The sequence below is a fragment of the Ruditapes philippinarum genome, unplaced genomic scaffold (assembly GCF_026571515.1).
Source record: "Ruditapes philippinarum isolate M1 unplaced genomic scaffold, ASM2657151v2 ctg6255_1_1_1_1, whole genome shotgun sequence".
Classification (NCBI taxonomy): Eukaryota; Metazoa; Mollusca; class Bivalvia; order Venerida; family Veneridae; genus Ruditapes; species Ruditapes philippinarum.
The window spans coordinates 19,730-43,514 of NW_026859679.1; the positions used below are offsets into that span (position 1 = coordinate 19,730).

A 23,785-nucleotide genomic window follows, 5' to 3' on the forward strand; every position below is an offset into this window, starting at 1 on the left:
TTGTTTATTAAAACAAGAACCGGTTGAACCGGGTGATGCTCCCTGAAAAGGTTCTGGACACAGTAAAGTATAAAAAAATGAACAAAGGGCAAAACTCCAAAATTAGGCAAGGCGGAATTATGTTTTTTTTTGCACTGCACTTCTATTCAATGAGATCTATCTATCTATAAAGTTTCCTAATGATATCTCTTATAGTTTCAGAGTTATGTCCCGGGTAAAATTAAAAGTGTAAAAATGAACAAAGGGCAATAACTCCAAAATTAGACCAGGCTTTGTTTAGGTTATTTAAGCATTGCAGTTCTATCCAATGATATCTAGCTACCTACAAAGTTTCATGTTGATATCTCTAATAGTTTTAAAGTTATGTACCGGACAAAAGTCAAAAAGTAAAAATAAACAAAGGGCAATAACTTCAAAATAAGGCAAGGCAGTGTAATGATTCTTAAGCACTGCACTTCTACCCAATGAGATCTATCTACCTAAAAAGTTTCATGTTGAAACCTCTTATAGTTTTAGAGTAATGTCCCAGACAAAGTTCAAAGTGTCAAAATAAACAAAGGGCAATAACTTCAAAATTAGGCAAGACAGTGTTACGGTTCTTGTGCACTGCAAACCTACTTAATGAGATCTATCTACCTACAAAGTTTCATGTTGATACCTCTTATAGTTTTAGAGTTATGTTCTGGACAAAGTTCAAAGTGTGAAAATAAACAAAGGGGAATAATTAAAAGATTAGGCAAGGCAGAATTACAGTTCTTGTGCACTGCACACCTACTCAATGAGATCTATCTACCTACAAAGTTTCATGTTGATATCTCTTATAGTTTTAGTGTTATGTCCCGGACAAAGTTCAAAGTGTAAAAATAAACAAAGGGGAATAATTAAAAAAAAAAGGCATGGCAGAGTTACAGTTCTTGTGCACTGCCCACCTACTCAATGAGATCTATCTACCTACAAAGTTTCATGTTGATACCGCTTATAGTTTTTAGAGTTATGTCCAGGACAAAGTTCAAAAAGAACAAGATATGTTTTTAAAACATGTATGCCCCCTATCGGCAGCCAATTAGTCATGTGATCAGGTTATTATGTATGACTTCTGACCCTGTGAACAAACAATTAATAAGGGTTATCTAGTATCTACTGGTCATGACTAGTCACAAGGTAATAATTATTGTGACCCCATAGGTTGTGTGCAGCAAATTAAGTTATTACAAATCTTACCAAATAATATATGCACAAATTTTATGAATCATGTAGGCCTCATTAATGACAGCCAAGTTGTTATATTACATAAGACCTTCAAATTTGTATACCAAAAGCAGTTTTACTTTAATATAAAAATATTATTGGTTATTGGTCAGAAACCGTCATTAGGTACAAGTTCAATATGACATTGACCCCTTGACCCCAAAATCAATAGGGGTCATCTACTGGTCATGACCTATCATCATACAAAGTTTGAAGTTCCTAGGCCTAAGCGTTCTTTAGTTATTGATCGGAAACCGTTTTTACCTACAAGATCAATGTGACCTTGACCTTGGACCCCTTGACCCCAAAATCAATAGGGGTCATTTGCTGGCAATGACCAATCATCATACCAAGTTTGAAGTTTCTAGGCCTAAGCGTTCTTTAATTGATTGGAAACCGTTTTTACCTACAAGGTCAATATGACCTTGACCTTTGACCCCTTGACCCAAAAATCAATAGGAGTCATCTGCTGGTCATGACCAATCACCATACCAAGTTTGAAGTTCCTAGGCCTAAGCCTTCTTTAGTTATTGATCGGAAACCGTTTTTACATACAAGGTCAATGTGACCTTGACCTTTGACCCCTTGACCCAAAAATCAATAGGGGTCATCTGCTGGTCATGACCAATCACCATACCAAGTTTGAAGTTCCTAGGCCTAAGGGTTCTTAAGTTATTGATCGGAAACCGTTTTTACCTACAAGGTCAATGTGACCTTGACCTTTGACCCCTTGACCCCAAAATCAATAGGGGTCATCTGCTGGTCATGACCAATCATCATACCAAGTTTGAAGTTCCTAGGCCTAAGGGTTCTTTAGTTATTGATCGGAAACCGTTTTTACCTAAGAGGTCAATGTGACCTTGACCTTTGACCCCTTGACCCCAAAATCGATAGGGGTCATCTACTGATCATGACCAATCACCATACCAAGTTTGAAGTTCCTAGGCCTAAGGGTTCTTTAGTTATTGATCGGAAACCGTTTTTGCTTACAAGGTCAATGTGACCTTGACCTTTGACCCCTTGACCCCAAAATCGATAGGGGTCATCTACTGGTCATGACCAATCACCATACCAAGTTTGAAGTTCCTAGGCCTAAGGGTTCTTTAGTTATCACTCGGAAACCATTTGGTCTACGGACCGACGGACCGACAAGTGCAAAGCAATATACCCCCTCTTCTTCGAAGTGGGGGCATAAAAATAAACAAAGGGGGATAATTCAAAAATTACACAAGGCAGAGTTACTGTTCTTGTGCACTGCACACCTACTCAATGAGATCTATCTACCTACAAAGTTTCATGTTGGTACCTCTTATACATTTAGAGTTATGTCTCAGACAAAGTTCAAAGTGTAAAATAAACAAAGGGGAATAATTAAAAAATTAGGCAAGGCAGAGTTATGGTACTTGTGCACTGCACTACAACTCAATAAGATCTATCTACCTACAAAGTTTCATGTTGTTACCTGTTATACTTTTAGAGTTATGTCCCGGACAAAGTTCAAAGTGTAAAAAGTAAACAAAGGGAAATAATTCAAAAATTAGGTAAGGCAGAGTTACGTTTCTTGTTCACTGCACACCTACTCAATGAGACCTATTTACCTACAAAGTTTCATGTTGATACCTTTTGTTGTTTCAAAGTTATGTCCCAGACAAGAAAAGCTGATGGACGGACGGACGGAAAGATGGACAGACGGACAAGGTGGTGACTATATGCTCCCCCGAAATTTTTTGGGAAGCATAAAAATCATACCAAAGTATCGAAAATGAAAGTATGTTAAGTTGATGGGGTATTCACAAATGCAAAGCAAGACTTTCTAAAATCAGCAGTAGAAAATGTTTCGTCTGGGAAAATTTATTATAATTCATGCTTGAAATAATACAGACGTCTTAAAAATTTTCTCCAGGTATGATCATAATACTGTGAAATCCAATTTATTTTACAGTTTGAATTTTTTAGTATACATGTATTTCATCACTTTCAGCTTTACACCAATTAAAGCCAAAACATTCAACACTAATACAAGGATAGTACTTTTTCTAAACAAGAGCCGGTTGAACCAGGTAATGCTCCCTGACTGGGTTTTGGACACAGAAAAGTATATCTTTCATAGTTTTGAGAGTTATATCCCAGACAAAGTTTAAAATGTGATAATTTCAAACTAAGGCAAGGCAAAGTTACTGTTGTTTGCACTGCACTTCTACTCAATGAGATCTAACAACCGACTTGCAGGCAACACATTGTCTCGATATGGTGATCATTTCTGTGAAATAGTAGTAAAATCTGACCCAAATGCTGCGGGCGACATGTCCTCTAGATATGGTGATCATTTCTGTGAAATAGTTATAAAATCAGACTTCAAATAACAAAGTTATGGGCCAGACATGATTTTGCTGCAAGGTCATGCTGTGACCTTGACCTTCAATGAAGTGACCAAAATGTTGCGCACGACACGTCATCTCAATATGGTGATCATTTCTGTGAAATACCTGTAAAATCCAACTTCAAATAATGAAGTTATGGGCCGGACATGATTTTGCTGAAAGGTCATGCTGTGACCTTGACCTTGAAGGTAGCGACCCAAATTTTGCGCATGACATGTCTTCTGAATATGGTGATTATTTCTGTGAAATAGTTGCATAATCTGACTTCAGATAACGAAGTTATGGCGCAAATTTTGCTTGATTCGGGACGTACGTACGGATGGACGGACAACCCGGCAACTTTATGCTCCACCGAAATTATTCGGGGAGCATAAAAAAAGATTTATAGGATATATAACTAGTTTTTTTAAAATATTTTTCTCTAGAACAAAAATAGCAAACCTGTTCAGCTTGGTCTTTCCTCATACAGTAGTTCTCAAAACATTCCTGCATCTCTAGTAGACAATACTTGTGTTTGTCTACCACTCGACTACCAACCAACTAAATATACAAATAGATAAAATCATTATATATATAATATTAACAGTGTTCATTAAATAATATAACACCTATGTCACAAAATTTTCTTTTATAAAGCATCACTTTCAGCTCATGACGAAAATATTACAATTATCACCTCTACACAGACGATCAATAAGATAATCATGAATAAATCAGTGACAATTATATTCTATTTTCTTTGTTTTTTTGTTGGGTATTACGGCGAACCAACACAGTTAATGTCATATAGCACTGGAACTTGAAAGACGATTTTGGCCAACCCTAGGTGTTACAAACTTTAAGCATCACCAAGTATTAAAACTATTTCACCTGCTGGATAGACTCCAATAATTTTAACCCATTTAGTCACCTCTTATGATTATGCAGGGTTAAACCATGACTACGATTCTGATGTATCAACACGAAAAGGCAACCCCTCAGCCACAAGAGGCGCTTGAACGGACACTAGGACACAATCAAATTGTTTTGAATCGACTAAGAAGTGCATAATATGTTAATTATAACTCATTAAGTTAATTTGGATAGACTTCAAATTGCAATTTAAATTTATTTCAATATACATTTTGTATCAATATGTAAAAAATTCAACATAGATAATTTTTTTGTGAAAATTAATCGCTTTTTTAGGTAAAAATAGCTTTTTTAAGACTCATACATACCACATCGGTTTCAATGAAGAAATATGGACATTCCAGATGAGTGAACATGGTATCTAATGCCTGCAGTAATCTTAGTTAAGGTCAAAATAAAATTAATAACTTTGGTAAGAGCTTACATCACTTGCAACAATATTATTTTACCTATACCTCCTATATGAACTGAGACAAGCCTGTATATACCCATGCAGTCTGAGAAGATCCTATACTGTTTTGTTTGTTTTGTAAGTTTTAATTCAAAGTGACTATGTAAAGGACATATGGTAACTTTCCAAATTTCCAGATGCCCTATTCAAAGAAAACCACAGACCTACTAACCCTCTGTAAGCTAGGTAAAGAGCTTTTTCACATGAAAGAATTCTTGACACAATTTTGAAGCAACAGCAGTGAACACCAATTCGAATCTACATTGTTCACATTGCTCAAAAGCACAATTTTCAAATTTAGTCTTCATTGTAACAAAAACAAGCAAAGTATACAAATTCAGCAAGGGAAATGCCAATATTTATAGTTTTAGGAATAAATGCAAAGCTGAGGCTTCTTAAATACTTATGCAAGTTTGTGACTACAAATCAAACTTAAACTAAACTTTACAAAGGATATATAATTGAGCTCCGATGTTTTTCAGTCCCTCTGTTTTGGAAATATAATACACAGCATCTTTAGTTAATGTAGCAAGTCTTCTTCTCAGCTCCTGTAAATAATGTATAAACTTGGAATATTAAAGTGACATTATGTTTATTTAGTTGGGTTTAACGTCACACCGGTGTCATGGGGAGGTTCCAGCTTGACTGGTGGAGGAAGACTTCAGGTGCCCCTTCGTGCACAAACAGGCTAGGCATGAAGAGGTACCTTAGTAGAACCACCAACACTCAAGTTCTACAGCAGATAGGAGTGAATCTTCAAATTTCAAAAGCTCATAACCATATGCATCAATTCTACTATAAGTGTTCCATATCATTTGCACTAATTTAATGTAATATTTAACTGGACATTTTATCAATAATTAAAGCTGCATGCTTCTATATGAGCCAAAATATGTCAAGGAAATTAAACTTGTGAAAAATGTACTGAGAATTCAAACAAGAGGGCCATGATGGCCCTGAGGTCGCTCACCTGTATATAGGCCCCCGAAGCGGGGCCAGTTTGAAACCCCAGGGCTTTTATTTGAACAAACTTGGAAGACACTTATTAGAAGATGTTTCACAATGTAAAGTTTTTACTACACACATGTAATGAAAAACAATGGTCTCACCAGCCCCCCTCCCCCCGGCAGGGCCAATTTTCACCCAAGGGCTTTTATTTGAACAAACTTTGTAGATATCCATAAGAAGATATTTCATGCTAAACATCTAAGCTCTAGCTCATTGGGTTTTTTAAAAGAAGATTTTTAAGGTTTTACTACACACATATAGTTAAAAACAATGACACCCCAAGGGCGGGGCCAGTTTTGACCCCAGGGCTTTTATTTGAACAAACTTTGTAGACATTTACTAGAAGATGTTTCATGCTTAATATCTAAACTCTAGCTATTTAGGTTTTTTTCAAAGAAGATTTTTTAAGTTTTTACTATATGCATATAGGGAAAATCAAGACCCCCCGGGGCGGGGTCAATTTTGACCCAGGGGCTTTTATTTGAACAAACTTTGTAGACACTCACTAGAAGATGTTTCATGCTTAATATCGAAACTCTAGCTATTTGGGTTTTTTTCAAAGAAGATTATTTAAGTTTTTGCTATACACATATAAGGAAAATCAATGACCCCCGGGGCAGGGCCAATTTTGACCCCAGGGCTTTTATTTGAACAAACGTGGTAGACACCCATTAGAAAATGTTTCATGCTGAATATCTTAGCTCTAGCTCTTTGAGTTCTTTCAAAGAAGATTTTGTAAGTTTTTACTATATGCATACAGGGAAAATCAATGACCCCCTGGGGCGGGGCAAATTTTGACCCAAGGGCTTTTATTTGAACAAACTCGGTACACACTCATTAGAAGATGTTTCATGCTGAATATTTTAGCTCTAGCTCTTTGGGTTCTTTAAAATGAGATTTTTAAGTTTTTAATATATGCATATAGGGAAAATCAATGACCCCCTGGGGCGGGGCCAATTTTGACCCAAGGGATTTTATTTGAACAAACTTGGTAGACGCTCACTAGAAGATGTTTCATGCCAAATATCTAAACTCTAGCTATTTAGGTTTTTTCAAAGAAGATTTTTTAAGTTTTTACTATACGCATATAGGGAAAATCAAGACACCCCCTGGCACGTCCAATTTTTACCCCAGGGCTTTTATTTGAACAAACTTTGTAGACACTCACTAGAAGATGTTTCATGCTTAATATCTAACTCTAGCTATTTGGGTTTTTTCAAAGAAGATTTTGTAAGTTTTTACTATATGCATATAGGGAAAATCAATGACCCCTTGGGGCGGGGCCATTTTTGTCCCCAGGGCTTTTTTAGGGTTTTTTCAAAGAAGATATTTAAAGTTTTTTCTTTCGGTTGCCATGGCAACCAGAGTTCTGCATGGAATTAAATTCTTTGAACAATTTTTAAAGGTGACCACCAAAGGAACGTTCCTGTGAAGTTTGGATGAAATTGGCTTAGTGGTTTATGAGGAGATGTCATTTAAAGTAAAAGTTTACGGAAGGACTACAGACGGATGGACGAACGCCGGACGAAAAGCGATCACAAAAGCTCACCCTGTCACTTTGTGACAGGTGAGCTAAAAAAAAGAGTAATGACTTCCATGTTATGTGCAATTTATGACCAATTTTACAGTATTTTTTTCACAATATTTCTACTGCGTGAATAATGCAGTAAGGGCTATTTTAACAGGGTTTGACCTCTTTTTGGTAAAAAATATGGGTTGTAAGTGCAGTTTGCAATGAGTAAATTACTTTCTTTGTTCACTTCACAATATTTTACTTTTAATTACATTTTCAAAATTTTCATGAAAATTAGCATGAATCTATGGGCGTGTTGCTTTAAGAGAGAAACAGTTACCCTGTAAAGTTTGGGGAAGATCTGCGACGTGTAAACTGTATTGGTCACAGATGACTCTGAGATGACCTTTGACACGTGTTGTTTCCACGTCTCATCAACCTCGTCACCTTAGTTCATCAAGTACACATAACTGACAAGAAAGTTTGGGAATGTTACAGATGAAGCGCTTGCTCCAAGGTCAACTAAATCTGGGTCATCGCTACAGATGCTGTCAACACTATGTCTGAAATAGGTAAAGTCTACCTCATTCAGTATATCATTGTGATAACAACTACAGTCAACCAATAAACAAGATATGTTTGTAAAACATGTATGCCCCCTATCGGCAGCCAATTAGTCATGTGATCAGGTTATTATGCATGACTTAATCTGACCCAGTGAACAAACAATTAATAAGGGTTATCTAGTATCTACTGGTCATGACTAGTCACAAGGTAATAATTATTGTGACCCCATAGGTTGTGTGCAGCAAATTAAGTTATTAATACAAATCTTACCAAATAATATATGCATAAATTTTATGAATCATGTAGGCCTCATTAATGACAGCCAAGTTGTTATATTACATAAGACCTTCAAATGTGTATACCAAAAGCATTTTTAGTTTAATATAAAAATATCAACCATGGCAACTTGAGTTGTTGAGTTATTGGTCAGAAACCGTCATTAAGTACAAGGTCAATATGACATTGACCCCTTGACCCCAAAATCAATAGGGGTCATCTATTGGTCATGACCAATCATCATACAAAGTTTGAAGTTCCTAGGCCTAAGCGTTCTTTAATTATTGATCGGAAACCGTTTTTACCTACAAGGTCAATGTGACCTTGACCTTGGACCCCTTGACCCCAAAATCAATAGGGGTCATCTGCTGGTCACCACCAATCATCATACAAAGTTTAAAGTTTCTAGGCCTAAGCGCTCTTTAGTTATTGATCAGAAACCGTTTTTACTTACAAGGTCAATGTGACCTTGACCTTTGACCCCTTGATCCCAAAATCAATAGGGGTCATCTGCTGGTCATGACCAATCACCATACTAAGTTTGAAGTTCCTAGGCCTAAGCGTTCTTTAGTTATTGATCAGAAACCATTTTTACTTACAAGGTCAATATGACCTTGACCTTTGGCACCTTGACCCAAAACTCAATAGGGGTCATCTGCTGGTCACCACCAATCATCATACAAAGTTTGAAGTTCCTAAGCCTAAGCGTTTTTAGTTAATTGATCGGAAACCAATTTTACCTACAAGGTCAATGTGACCTTGACCTTTGACCCCTTGACCCCAAAATCAATAGGTCATCTGCTGGTCATGACCAATCAAGTTCCTAGGCCTACGGGTTCTTTAGTTATTGATCGGAAACCATTTTTACCTACAAGGTCAATGTGACCTTGACCTTTGACCCCTTAACCCCAAAATCAATAGGGGTTATCTGCTGGTCATGACCAATCACCATACCAAGTTTGAAGTTCCTAGGCCTAAGGGTTTTTCAGTTATTGATCAGAAACCGTTTTTACCTAAGAGGTCAATGTGACCTTGACCTTTGACCCCTTGACTCCAAAATCAATAGGGGTCATCTACTGATCATGACCAATCACCATATCAAGTTTGAAGTTCTTAGACCTAAGTGTTCTTTAGTTATTGATCGGAAATCATTTTTACCTACAAGGTCAATGTGACCTTGGCCTTTGACCCCTTAACCCCAAAATCAATAGGGGTCATCTGCTGGTCATAACTAATCACCATACCAAGTTTGAAGTTCCTATGCCTAAGGGTTCTTTAGTTATTGATCGGAAACCGTTTTTACCCAAGAGGTCAATGTGACCTTGACCTTTGACCCCTTGATCCCAAAATCAATAGGGGTCATCTTCTGATCATGACCAATCACCATACCAAGTTTGAAGTTCCTAGGCCTTATGGTTCTTTAGTTATTGATCGGAAACCGTTTTTGCTTACAAGATCAATATGACCTTGACCTTTGACCTCTTGACCCCAAAATCAATAGGGGTCATCTACTGGTCATGACCAATCACCATACCAAGTTTGAAGTTCCTAGGCCTAAGGGTTCTTTAGTTATCACTCGGAAACCATTTGGTCTACGGACCAACGGACGGGACGGACCGACAAGTGCAAAGCAATATACCCCCTCTTCTTCGAAGTGGGGGCATAATTATGGATATGTAAAATAAAAATAAATATGCTAATCCATAATATAATATGGTTATGTAAAATAAAAATAAATATGCTAAGCATTGATGTTTAAGGCAGCATGCATCCAGAAGATGAGAGAAAAACTAACGTCCTATAACATTTCTGTTCATATTTTAATGTTTTTGCTCTGAAAACAGACTGTTCACTTTTCCGCCAATGGATATACCTTCCTTTAGTACACTACGATATTCTTTCATCCGTTTTTTTTAGTACTTTGTGATGGTACAGTCTACAGGACAATATCGTGACCTGTGATCTGGAACGCAGGAATCCAGAATCATATCAAACATACAGGGATACAAATAAACTTCTTTGGTTGTGTATTATTTGTGACATAAAGAATTATAATTGTATATAATTTGTAATATTACTATTTTCTTACACAGATTCAGTCATGGGACTATTTTCTTGCTCCTCCATCAGTCCAGGGTTCTGTATAACAATTACACTGCTAGCACATGGTGTTATACTCCTGTGATGAGGCTCCTCTGGGGTTGATGACACAGACTGGTACAACAATTAAAAGTATTAGAATTAAAAGTATTAGAGTCAATATAAAAACAAAATTACTAATCAATTTGAAAATTTTAAATTTTGAACTGCCAAAACTATTCTTTAAACCAACATCTGAAATCTCAGGAGCAACAGATTGACAATTAAAAAACTAAGAAAGTGAAGGGAAGTGGTGACCTAATGGTTATGGTGTCTACCTCTCAAACTAGGGATCATGGTTTCAAGCCTTGCTTGGGTCATTACCAAGATTTCTTACATGACACCAGTATTGGTTAGCTCCAGGAAGCTGACTCCAAAGAGAGTGGCTTGAACTTGATTTACAATCAATCTTAAATAATGTTTAAAGTTAACTAAGAAAATAATTTCAAAGCAGAAAATATAGTTTTATAAGAAAATAATAAATAAGAGAGTATTTCTCATATGGTTAAAATAATCTGAAGGAAAGTGTGTTTTTAAATTACCTCCCTTCCCGACAATGTCTCCCTGTCTATATTAATACTCTCTGTGGAAATACCGTGACCGGGAATCTCTGTTAGTGAAAGCTTGCCAAGTAAATTAAGATATGGCGTGCTGCCAAACTGTGACGACCTGTGTCTAGAATGATCAGGATCAGGCGAATTATTAAATGAATGACGTCTGCTTTGATCAAATGATGTGAAATAATCATTGTCCTGAAGACGAATGGAAAAAAGAAAATGAAGATTACAAAATATATCATAAATGATAATTTTGAAATTATTATTGCCCTGAAAATGGAACATAAACAATGAACATGAACAAGCTTAACATTGTATCATAATTATGCGCATACAATAAGAAGGCTTTCATTGTGAATCAAATTTTTTTTGTAATATGTGTAGAATGATAAATGATCCAATGAAAAAAAAAAACAACAACAAAAAACAAATGAAATATCATATACATGTACATTTATACTTTGCTCGCTCGAACTCGGATCGGCAAAATTCCTATATAACACATATTGTTCTACCTTGGATCGCTTGAACACTGATCCCTTGAACTCTCGAACCTAAACTCTGGTCCCTTCGGCAGAAATATAGTGAATATTACATTCTTTTGGGCGACACAAAACAACAACAAAAATTGCAGGTTGACATGTTCTGACAGCCAGCGACATATGTTTTTAATACCTCATGGTCATGATAAAGGCAATAATTTATGGTTAATTGATACAAAATAAGAGGTGTTGTAACCGATTTGTTTGTTATGAAAATATTGTTTATTTGACCTCTTTAGTAACAATAAAATGAAAATAACTTGTGAAATGTGTAAATGTCAATAAATAAATGATGTTTACCCAGACAGCTTTAATTACAACCGTGGTTCATGTAACCTGAATTGTAACCATATTATCTATTTATAGATTGTCTATTTATAGACTTGTACACTGTAGCCTCGATATATCGCTCTTCGTTATAACCCTAATCTCAGTATAGCGCTTAAACAATGAATTTAAAAAAAAAAATCTTTTTTACTGTAGTCATTTACAAAAAAACACACATACACTACAGCCTCATTATAACACTCATATTGGGTTCCAATGTCTCAACACCACGTTCTAAGAGGCTCTCATTAGAACGCTCATTGCGAAAAATTACCGCATTACCCCACCCATCGCATACATAACGCCGACGATTTTAACTTAATGTTCAATGAATATCGATAGTATCTTTTTCTAAAACAATTCAATTCATTGTTTAAAATAAAATTTATCCAAAAATAAACATATAAATATATTTTAACCATTATGCAACAAGTTTTGAAAATGATTGCCCAATCGAACTCAACCAATTACAATATGCATGAATATAGATTAAACACAGTGTACTGCTTATACTACTTTGAAAACACTGGGAAATGATGTTTTCAACAAACTGATGTACTTACAAACAATTATATTGACGTATTTATTATTCAAACAATGTACGCTGGAAAAACTTTAGGCCTATGTCCTACATTATAATAGTTCAACCTCAGTTGACTCAAACTACTGATCTCTCAAACAAAATATTCCTCACGCCCTCAGAGTTCGAGCGAACGAAGTTTGACTGTTTTTCCAAGCATTGCAGTAAAAGCATCAAGCAACATTTACAACAAATGCCTCATACATATTATTGCATACTCTTTTTTTCTCTAAAAAGGCATAAATTTACCAGTGATTTTTTTTTCAATTTTCAAAACAACCTGTGGCTTTCTGAAGGGGAAAATATGGCGCAATAAATAAGAAAAGGGGAAAATCAAATTCTAACAACTGAGAATTTTCAATTTGGTTTAACGTGCATGGTACATAGCAGAGGCTATCTTCAGGAACAGCTTTCTATCTTCTAGCTGATATAAGTTAGCTGCTGTTAATTGAAGAATGTGCACAGGGCATTTTAGGGGAAAATATTACCTTTTTTAGGGGAAAATATACCTATTTTGGGCTAGGGGAAACAGCCTTTATTGGGCTGTAAATTACAGGGGAAAAAATCACTGTTTACCCTGAAGTAATTTAAACATTCGATTCAAATCAAATAAAAAGAATTGTTTTATTAAAGTAACAAAATAAAACTATGATGGAATAATGTAGAAAATGCATCATTATGTCTAACACATTTAATGCATACTAATTTTTAAAAGCCATCTATCAATGACAGAATTGTTGGCAACAAACATCAATGAATTTGTATTACAAATTTCCTTTGAAGTCAGTGTATGACATGACCATTGAGCTACAGACCTAAATCTTGCACATGCCATATTGTCCCAGATATTCTTTTTTCTTGCTTGGTTGGTTGGTTGCATAAAAATTAAAATTCACTTTTCTTCCTGACTTTATAATAAAACAAGCATTCTATGTTAAAGAACCTGTGCAATCTATTATCTACTTCAACCAATCTGTCAATAAAGTTGAAAAAATTGTAATCAAGTTAAAATTTTATGAATAAGTTAAACTTACCAGTCATAAATATACATGTAGGATTTACTTCCCTTTGTTTACAATCAGACTCGCCGAGGCGCATGCGTAAACTAAAAAGCAAGCGTTCATAGGACCGGGAAAAGCATGCGCCCCTCGGTTTTACTGATTAAGTGAGAACAATTACACCATCCAAATATTACCAAGGGGTAGTGGTGGGAAACTAGTATGACTGGTAAGTTTAACTTATTCATAAAATTTTAACTTGATTACAAATTTTTCAATTTTATTTCACTCGTTAACCTTACCAGTCATAAATATACATGTAGGATTGATTTCAAAGCAATACTCACCTCTGATGGTGGTGTAGGGTAATATCTACTGACAAAAATCTTTATGCAACAAATATGTATCTGTTCCCATTATGTACATGAAAATGTCCATTCTTTATTCTCCACTATGTATAGAATATCTGTTTCCTCTTGTATAAATGTACAGAACAACACTGTCAATACTGTTTCCACTTGTATAAATGTACAGAAAAACACTATGTCCACTTATATTCTCAGAACACTATCTTCTTTAAATGTACACAATATATGTATATATGTATATACCAATGCACTTATCGAGTGCCATAAAATATGAAAAATCCCTCAATAATTTGATATAGCGACTCGCTAAAAGTTAAAATTAAATTTTAGTTCAAAAACCTTATTTCAAGTTTTCAACACTGCTGAAGTAATATTTACATTTCTTAGATAAAAACGTGTAAAAGTAGTCTCTCTACTCCAGTCTGCTGAAGCTAAAATTGATTCAATTGATGCACCCTTGAACAATGCAAAAGATGGACCAATAGCTCTGATACTATGAGCTTTAACTTTAACCTTATCATCTTTAAGTGTTAACTTAATAAGTGTTAACTTTAACTCATTACTTCATGAGCATTTTGTGAAAAATGGCTGTTTTCATTGAAAAGTCTCCCGTTACAAGTTCAAATTGCTATAAAACTGCTTCAACACTTATCAAACTTGGCACAAATGTTGACTGGACCATTGCCCTTGCAACAACATGCTCAGGCTTAAATTTTCTGTTACCATGGCAATGAGGGGACATCTCAAAATCGCAAAAAAACACTATTTTGCGTTGATTTTTTCCATCAAAATTGATTTCAAAGTGCTGCAACTTCTCAATGGATTGAGATAGAGTCAGATGCTTTTCAGCGTTATTTACACGTTACCTTATGATCAATCTGGGGTCATTTATAGCCTCTCACAAGTCCAAAATTTTCTTGGCGATGATGGGGACTCCGCCCACCTTCAAACCCCCCAAACACAAAAAGGGGGGGGGGTCGAAAAAGGTGTTAAAGGCGTGTATATCGCATAATGGGTTAATGTCTGAACAATCCAGTTTGATAACGTTTGAGAACTCACTGGTTATGTGGCTCATTTAACCCAAGGAATAGTTTTGTTTCATCTTCACCAGTCCCAGACTTTCTATATTTTTCAGTTGCTTTCAAATAATAAAGTAAACACCTTTTAGGATCCAATTTCTTATTTTCTGGGAGGGAAAGATGGTATGAAAAAAGTTGCTCCGAAATGTGACGGTCTGTCCTGTTTAGCTAAACCATGACGAATAAAGGTGATACCTTTCTGTTGAATGTTTACTGAACCTTCTCCTAACTTCAGAGACTGCAAGTCACTACATCTCCTGAAAGTAGTTATTGCAAACAAAAATACAGTTTTGTATGTTATAACCTTCAACGGAGCTTTATGTTAAGGTTCAAAAGGTGCTTTTTGTAAAGCCTTTAACACTTCCAGCAAATCCCATTCAGGAATCAATCTGACTTGAGGAGGTCTAGAATTAACAAGAAGCGCAGCAATGCGACGAAAACAAGGTTTTCAGCTACCAAGTTTTGATGTGACAGCAATCAATAGGTCAAAAAGCACTGAAGTTATTGAGTAGAAGCTGAAAATTCTATTGTAAGCAAATGACCTTGAACTTGCTCCCAGATATCTTAGTGGCAATCAAAAGCTGCCACTCAGCAAGTTTGTTGTCAAAAGGTCAAAGCAAACTCAAGTTATAACATGAAAACTAAATACATTACCTCCTTGATCACAGACACCTGGTAGCAATCCCAAGCTGCCTCTTAATATAAGCTACCCATTCATCAAGTTTTGTGTCAATAGGCCAAAGCAAACTCAAGTTATTGAGCAGAAAACTGAATTTCTATTTTTAGTAACAGTGACCTTGATCTTGATAACAGACACCTGGGTAGCAATCCCAAGCTGCCTCTTGATATAAGCTATCCATACACCAAGTTAGGTGTCAATAGGCCAAAGCAAACTCAAGTTCTTGAGCAGAAACTGAATTTCCATTTTTAGTAACAGTGACCTTATACTTGATCACAGACACCTGGATAGCAATCCCAAGCTGCCTCTTGATAAAAGCTATCTATACACCAAGTTTGGTGTCAATAGGCCAAAGCAAACTCAAGTTATTTAACAGAAACTGAATTTCTATTTTTAATAACAGTGACCTTGATCTTGATAACAGACACCTGAGTAGCAATCCCAAGCTGCCTCTTGATATAAGCTATCCATACACCAAGTTTGGTGTCAATAGGTCAAAGCAAACTCAAGTTATTGAGCAGAAACTGAATTTCTATTTTTAGTAACAGTGACCTTGACCTTGATCACAGACACCTGGATAGCAATCCCAAGCTGCCTCTTGATATAAGCTATCCATACACCAAGTTTGGTGTCAATAGGTCAAAGCAAACTCGAGTTATTGAGCGGAAACTGAATTTCTATTTTTAGTAACAGTGACCTTGACCTTGATCACAGACACCTGGGTAGCAATCCCAAGCTGCCTCTTGATATAAGCACCCTACACACCAAGTTTGGTGTCAATAGGCCAAAGCAAACTAAAGTTATTGAGCGGAAACCAAAAGTTGACGACCGCCCGATCGCCCTCCCGCCAGGTGACTTCGGCATTACAATAACCCGAATTTTCGTTGAAAACCTGGTTAAAAACTCCTTTAAGTAGTTGAATTATATAAGGGTGTTGACCTACTTTATGACCATCAATGGCTGATAAAATAGACCTATAACCACTTATTGTTCTATTCTGTAAACGTTTATGAAACATGTTTGTTAGAAATTGTGATATATTAATCAGAGATGAAGAATAGGGATCAACTTTCCTTGTACGACACCAGCTATTGAATACTCTGAACTTGCTACCATAGTCCCTTTGAGTACCTGATCTCCAGGCTGCTTTGAGCAATTTTCTAGTGTTTTCAGAAAATCCAATCTTTTCGTATTGTCTGTCGATACCAGCCGAGCTGTTAAATGAAAAATTTCCGGATTCGGATGTTTTATCAGAGTTTTTGTTTGAACTAGTAGATCTGGAATGACAGGTTGTCTTAGGGGACATGCCACTAACAAGTTCAGAATTTCCGGATACCAATGTCTCCTTTGCCACTGAGGAGCTATGAGTATAATTTGACAATGGAACTGCTGTATATATGTCAGTATTCTCGGTAATCGGGCATAGAGGAGGATAAGCATACGCATACATGTTTCTCCCATGAAATACTCAGAGCATCTATCGCAAATGCTTGATTGGTCGGAAACCAGGAGCAAAAAATTGGAGTCTGATGACTGTCTACTGATGCAAATAGGTCTATTAGAGGAGTTCCCCATAATTGAAAAAATTTTCTGAACAACAAATGGACTCCGGGACCATTCTGTTGCCCTTATTTTGTGTCTGCTCAATGATCTGCTAAAATGTGTCTGTGTTCCGACTATGTGAACATGCCCTCAATGAAATGTTGTTTTGAATAGCTAATGTCCAAATTTCCGAGTCTGAATGCAAAGTTTGCTTGATTTTTGTTCCCCCTTGTTTTTTATGTATTGTACAACAGTCGTCATGTCGGTTTTGATCAACACTGATTTCCCCCTGAATCTGACTTAGAAAATGGCTTACTGTTAAAAGACAGCCTCCATTTCTAGAAAATTTATGTGCAAATTTATTTGATCTAATGACCATGTTCCTCTAAAAATATTGGTTCCCTAGATGCCGCTCCATACATTTTCTTGGTGGCATCGGTGGTTATTATTTACTTTTTGATAAAGTCTGATGTAATGAGCGACCCCTTGAAAATGTTGGCTGGGATTTAACCACCATCTTAGATGTGATTGAAGATGTTGAGTAAATGGAATGATTCATGTCAAAATGAATGGACTTTGAAAGGTTTCCATTAACTGAGCCAAATGTAATTGAAATAGGCCTTCATGAAAAAGTCGAGCATTTGGAAAATAATTCCAAGCAAGAAGCCATTTAGACCTTATTAAGTGAAGGAAATTTTTGATCCTTTGTTCTTACCATTTGACTAAGGGTCCAAGATTGGCATTATGAATTTTCAAAAACCTCCTCTTCTGTGGGGAAAAATAAGACCCAATTTCAGATTTGAATACTGTCCCAATATATGTTTAATTATCTGTTGAGGTATTCAAATTTGACTTTTTCTAGAGTCACCCAAAAAATCCTTGTTTTATTAGGAGATTGGGCAAACATTACTATCTTTGAGTAAATGCTGATGTATTTGATTTAAACATAACCAGTCGTCTAGGTATACTGCAAGACGTATGTTTTGTGTTCTTAAGTGAGCTGAAACTACTGACACAATTTTCGTAAACACTTTTGGTGCTACAGTAGGGCCGAAACACATTACTTTCCACCGATAGCATTTCCCTTGAAACGCAAACCTTAGATACTTGCGATGTTTCGGAAAAATTGGGATATGCATGTATGCTTTTGAAAATGCCCAATCGTTTGGCTTTACTAGATTTATTAATTTTTGATAATGTGTCCATTTTGAAATGTTTCTTGACCAGATACCTGTTCAGAGATCTCAGATTTATAACAGGTCTTAACTCCCCATTTTTCTTGGGGACAAGAAAAAATGTACTGTAGAAACCTTGATTTTGTTGATTTAATGGAACCATTTCTAATCTACAGCATCTTTTTCTATTAAAGAAGAAATTTCTTTTGAAATTATAGGAATATCTTTTTGGGGAACGACAGTTTGTTGAACACCCATAAATGCAGGAATTTTCTGGGATTCTAGTTTTTAACCTTCTCTGATTACTGAAATTACCCATTGATCTGTGGTTATCTTTTTCCACATTGACACAAAAAATCTGTGACGACCCCAACAGGTATCTGGGGTTCTAGACAAAGAATTTTTCTTACCTGGTCATTGTTTCTTTGGGATACGAAAAGTAGGTATAGCACCAGTGCTTCTAGGCTTCACACTTTAAGACTTGAAATCTTTCTGTCTGTTTTCTTTATTTCCACTTAATGGAAAAGCCCTACTGCTAGATACATTGTATGCAAAAGACTGTCTTTGCCCTCCAGTGTTATGCTGTACTTTAGCTTTCTTAAAATTTGACCTTTCATATGAAGTCTCAGGTTTCCTTTTCTTGAACTAAGTCTGTTAACTGGTCTTTTTGTTCTTTCCTATTTTTTAATTTAGACTGCAGACCAAACACACCATCTGCCGTAAGAGGCAAATACATAACTTTTGACTGAATGTCTTTCAATGTATTTAAACCCGAATCTGGTACTGCAGCCTTCCTACAGGAAAGATGATGAAACGCCCTTGATCTTCCAGCTTGATCCAAGGCTTTTGACGACATGTCAAAAATATCTCTCACCGTTTGAACTGCTTTGTCCATATTTGGTTCTTTTTCCTTAAGAGTAGACAATAAGCTACCTAAACTCTTTTGAATATAAGAAATAGCAATAATGTTTCAACCTAGACGCTAATTGTCCTTGGTAATTTAGTGTTTCAATTGACTTTAATGGTTGAGTGCACAATTGTCTGCTTTACCCCCATGCTTTTTGTCATTTTTGCGCGATGTCGTTTTTGTAGCATAGGTTCCAATAATTCATCCAATCCAGGAACTTTTCTAGTGAACTGGAAAGCAAAATTTATATTCTTCTTTATAAGCCGAAATACGCTCCGGATTTTGCGCTCTCCATGATTATTAAGTATAGACACTTGTAAATCATCTAAAATTAAACCATTAGAAGCACCATCATGTTGTGAACTATCTGAGCCAAATAACTCTTGTAACATAATAGGAGTTTCTGGATTAAATACCCCTGAAAAGCATCATTACGAGGTGCTGAACTGTCAGAAATAGATGAATGGAGGCAACATCATCACAAAGACCAAAACTGTCAAGCCTCTCTTAATCTCTAGGATGCAAGGACAAAATATCATCTGTAACAGCATCATCATTTATGTTCATACATCTACGAGGTCTGTTGAGCCAAAGTGCTACTACCCTCATCAATAGCTCCCAGCTGGGCTGAACCAACTGTGTGCTGTCCATATTTATCAACAGTTCTCAGCAGGGCTGAACCTTCTGTATACTGTGAGGTAGATTTTAAAGCTTCTATAGACTTAAAAAGTTTTTCAAAACCAGAATCAAACTTACGTTCCATATCCGAAACTCTTTTATCCAAATCCTTGACACTGCATTTTGAACCACTAGAACGAAGCATGTGGTGTGGTTTAGTGTTCGATTTCGAATGAACTGATTTCACCGAAGTCGAAGATTTGTCACTTTTCTCGGTATCAATAATACTGTCATCCTTATCACTAGCGGCCTGAAACGCTGCTTCAGCCATAATAAACAAAAAACAAACTAATAAAAGTCCAACAAAAAAAACTATATCGCTGTAACAAGCCAGCATAAGTGTAAACGTCTGATTGTTTTTACGCTAAAAGTAAAACTGAGGGGCGCATGCTTTTCCCGGTCCTATGGACACTTGCTTTTTAGCTTACGCATGCGCCTTGGCGAGTCTGATTGTAAACAAAGGGAAGTAAATCCTACTTGTATATTTATGACTGGTAAGTTTAACGAGTGAAATAAAATTATTGTTCTTTAAAAATGCACTTCATCTGCCTAGTTTCTCTTTTTTTATAACCACTTAAGGTTTCAACGAGATATTATTGATAATTCAAAAGTCGTACTTGGGACAAGCTTTATTTAACATTTAACACAAGTATCATAAAGGGAGATAATTAAAAGATTAAGCAAGGAAGAATTATGGTTCTTTGACACTGCACTTCCTTACAAAGGTATATATCAGCGTAAAGCTTTTATTAAATTCCTTCAATACAGTATTACTTTTTTCAAGTTATTTTCCAGACATGCATTAAGTATTATAAAGGGAGATAATTAAAAAAACTAGACTCGTGTTATAGTTATAGAGTTATGGTTATTTGACAACATACTCCCTCTTTTAGTCTCTACAATTGTTAGTAGATACCTGGGAGTGTTAGCACGAATGCACTCGTTTGCTGATAGATATTTCATGAATGGGTAGGGCTAGAGACTTGGGATCAATCTCATTTGGGAGCTTTAAATACGAACGTGAAATAGTGATAAAAGATTTATTTAATTATCTGGACAATTTTTTTCACAATGTCCTGGGAAATGAACCCCTTGCTCGTAGACTCGAATCTTAAGTTTAAAGCCTTCGCTTAACTTAAAGTATATTTTAAAAGGGGCTCATATTTCACTTTTTTTTAACACAGAGGTTTTTTTATCAATGTGGTCATATTTTCTTCCCAGGTCCAATACTAGAGCCTGTGATTTAAATCATCAAATCTGAAAGAAAGACAAATCATATGGGTAAACAAGTCTTACGTATTAGCCTCATAATTCAACTAGTCCTAATTATAAGACCTATACGTAACCTATTTCATATTTATCATTCATTAATCTGATATTTTACATTTTTCATTTTCCGTGTTACGTTAGGTCTTAACAGATCTTTGCAAAATCGTGTAGCAAAAAAATTAACATTAGACATCGATTTAGATCTAATGCATTTAAACAATTTAAAAACAGCGTGTATTTACATTAATTTTGACCTATTTATGAACAAAACTAAAAAATAAATACCTTTTAACAAAATAATTGAACTGTCACATCCGAAAAGTCATGATTAAATCCTCTCATTTAATTAAATGCCTTGTACAGCCGATATACAAATGGCCGCCATACAGTGCGCGAAATCTGATTGGATAATTCAAATGCAAGCGTTTAAATGAGTCCTGAACTTTCTAACGGAATATTTTTTCAACGAAATAATTGCCCATGCACCGTCAGTGTGTTCGAATATATTTTTCCGTTCAAAAAATTGGAATCAATCTGTAAAACGCTTTACTTAACCAGTATGGCCGATGAGAAAAATAGATTGATATTGATATTTTATTTTTAACTGATAAGTACATTGTTTGAAAGTTTTTGTTAATGATAGACCATGCAATTGAAAGAACAGAAGATAGGCTTTTGAATAAAGCTTGAAAGGCAGGTCAACAGACATTTTTTTTAATTTTTCAAAATGCTACGCGTTTATGAGCAATAACTATTAGACATCAGGCTTGACAAAATAAAACTATAACAAGCCTGTACGTCTAATCTATTGGACTATAATTCAACATGCTTCCATCTATTTTACTACAGACAGTGATAATCATGTGAAACCCCTTGCGGGATAAGAAAACAAGATTAATACCACCAAATTAGGTTGTCAATGTAATATGGTAACTGCATCATTTCCATCTTTTTAAACAAAAGGAATCAGTTATATTAAGAACAGCCTTCTTGCAGCCTTTTATTTGATATCCCTCAAAAATCGTATATATCACAGATATACACTAGGCTCACGCTGTCGGTCGCCATAGTCGCCATTTGCGATTATTTTATAAGATTGGCGATTATTTTTGCATTTTGGCTAATAAATCTGGCGATTATTTTTAATTCCTACAATGTTTATATAAGGTGTAAAAATCGATAAAGACTGCAGTAGACCCAATTAGCACCAGCGGGGTGGATTTAATTGAGTGTCAACTTTTAACCGGTCACGTGTTGCTTACTATTGCCCCGAGGTGATAAAAATACATGCGAGATGTAAAATTGTATAATCACTTTAAAGATATTGTCCATCATAATAAAAGCCATCAAATATCCGCCAATTAGCCACAAAAATCGTCTTAAAATTGATAAACTGGATATTGACCAACCCAAAATTTACCGTAAATTGCAGTAATGGCAAATTTTGATTTTTTTTGTTTTAAGCTGCTTGACTAAATCGCCAGTGGAAAACAATGATAAAATATTTAAAAAGTATTTACTTCCAAACAACTATTTGCACAACAACCAAAATTGCGAATATTTCTTCAGAAAACAATAAAAATCCAATTGTCACATATTTTCGCGACACCGATAATTTTGATATTTATTTAAAGGTGAAAATAAGCTATGTTCTGTTTAAAAATATTTACTATTATGGCAGAAAATTTGTGCTTCATTGGTGATGATGACTTTTTTCAGAAAGTTATTCATAAAAAAGGCTGCATTCTGTGAATGAGTTTGCAAGTGTTATTTCTATACATGTATATACTGGCTACTCCAGTTCTGTGTGGAATGTGGAAATTGACAGTGGTTATAGCTGAAAAATTTGATTAGAACAAACAAAAAATATTGTCTGATAACAGCATTTAATAATGTAAAGTTATAATGAATCTTTAATATTATTGTTATAGTCTGTAATTATACTATATAACATTTTTATTCTGTTCTATGAATAACAGTTAAAAGTTGTGGTTCTATGTAAAAAAGGTATAGTTATCAATATACACAAATGTATCAGTTTATTTGAGAATCCTTATAAAACTGAAAAAGTTTTATATGTAATGTTTATTTAATCAACTGCTTATGTTGTTATATATAATCGCTAAATCGTGAATAGTCCGTTGAACTTTTGGCTATTATTTTTTTAAGTTAAAAATATTGGCTATTATTTTATTTGAGCCAGATACATGGACCACACTTTGACAAAGGGCAAGTATCCGAATCCTATTCATCTAAAATAAAATTTCATTTAAAGATAGGGAGAGAAAAAATGGGTGTCACCAATATTTATGGTTTGCATATCATATAACATAGAACTAACACGGTAAATACAATAAAATACTTAGATTAAACCCTTCAGAACCGTGTAAATTACCTGTTTTTGACCACGTTTGTTAAAAGAAATTTCGAGCAAACTGTTGTTAATGTCGCTTAAACAATAAGAAAAAATATATGCACAGCTGTCATATTTACGTTAAATTTTCTCAATATTTGAATTATGGATATTTTTGTGTACTTCATGTAGCATTAATTTGATCGTACTTTTCTAAAATATTAAATAGAGCTAGT

The 23,785-nt window shown here is 35.2% G+C and overlaps 1 protein-coding gene across 1 annotated transcript in view; it reads right to left on the bottom strand.

Moving 5' to 3' along the window:
- LOC132757486 (protein furry homolog) overlaps window positions 1-12,005 on the bottom strand; it is a 31,721-nt gene extending 19,716 nt beyond the window's left edge. Inside the window, exons 1-5 of the mRNA XM_060748774.1 lie at window positions 11,038-12,005; window positions 10,446-10,570; window positions 7,854-8,076; window positions 4,850-5,540; window positions 4,071-4,169 (exon numbers count right to left, since the gene is read on the bottom strand). Coding sequence (XP_060604757.1) covers window positions 4,071-4,169; window positions 4,850-4,897 — 147 coding nt within the window. The 5' untranslated portion in view covers window positions 4,898-5,540; window positions 7,854-8,076; window positions 10,446-10,570; window positions 11,038-12,005. The remainder of the gene's footprint in view (window positions 1-4,070; window positions 4,170-4,849; window positions 5,541-7,853; window positions 8,077-10,445; window positions 10,571-11,037) is intronic.
- Between the last annotated feature and the right edge of the window lie 11,780 nt (window positions 12,006-23,785).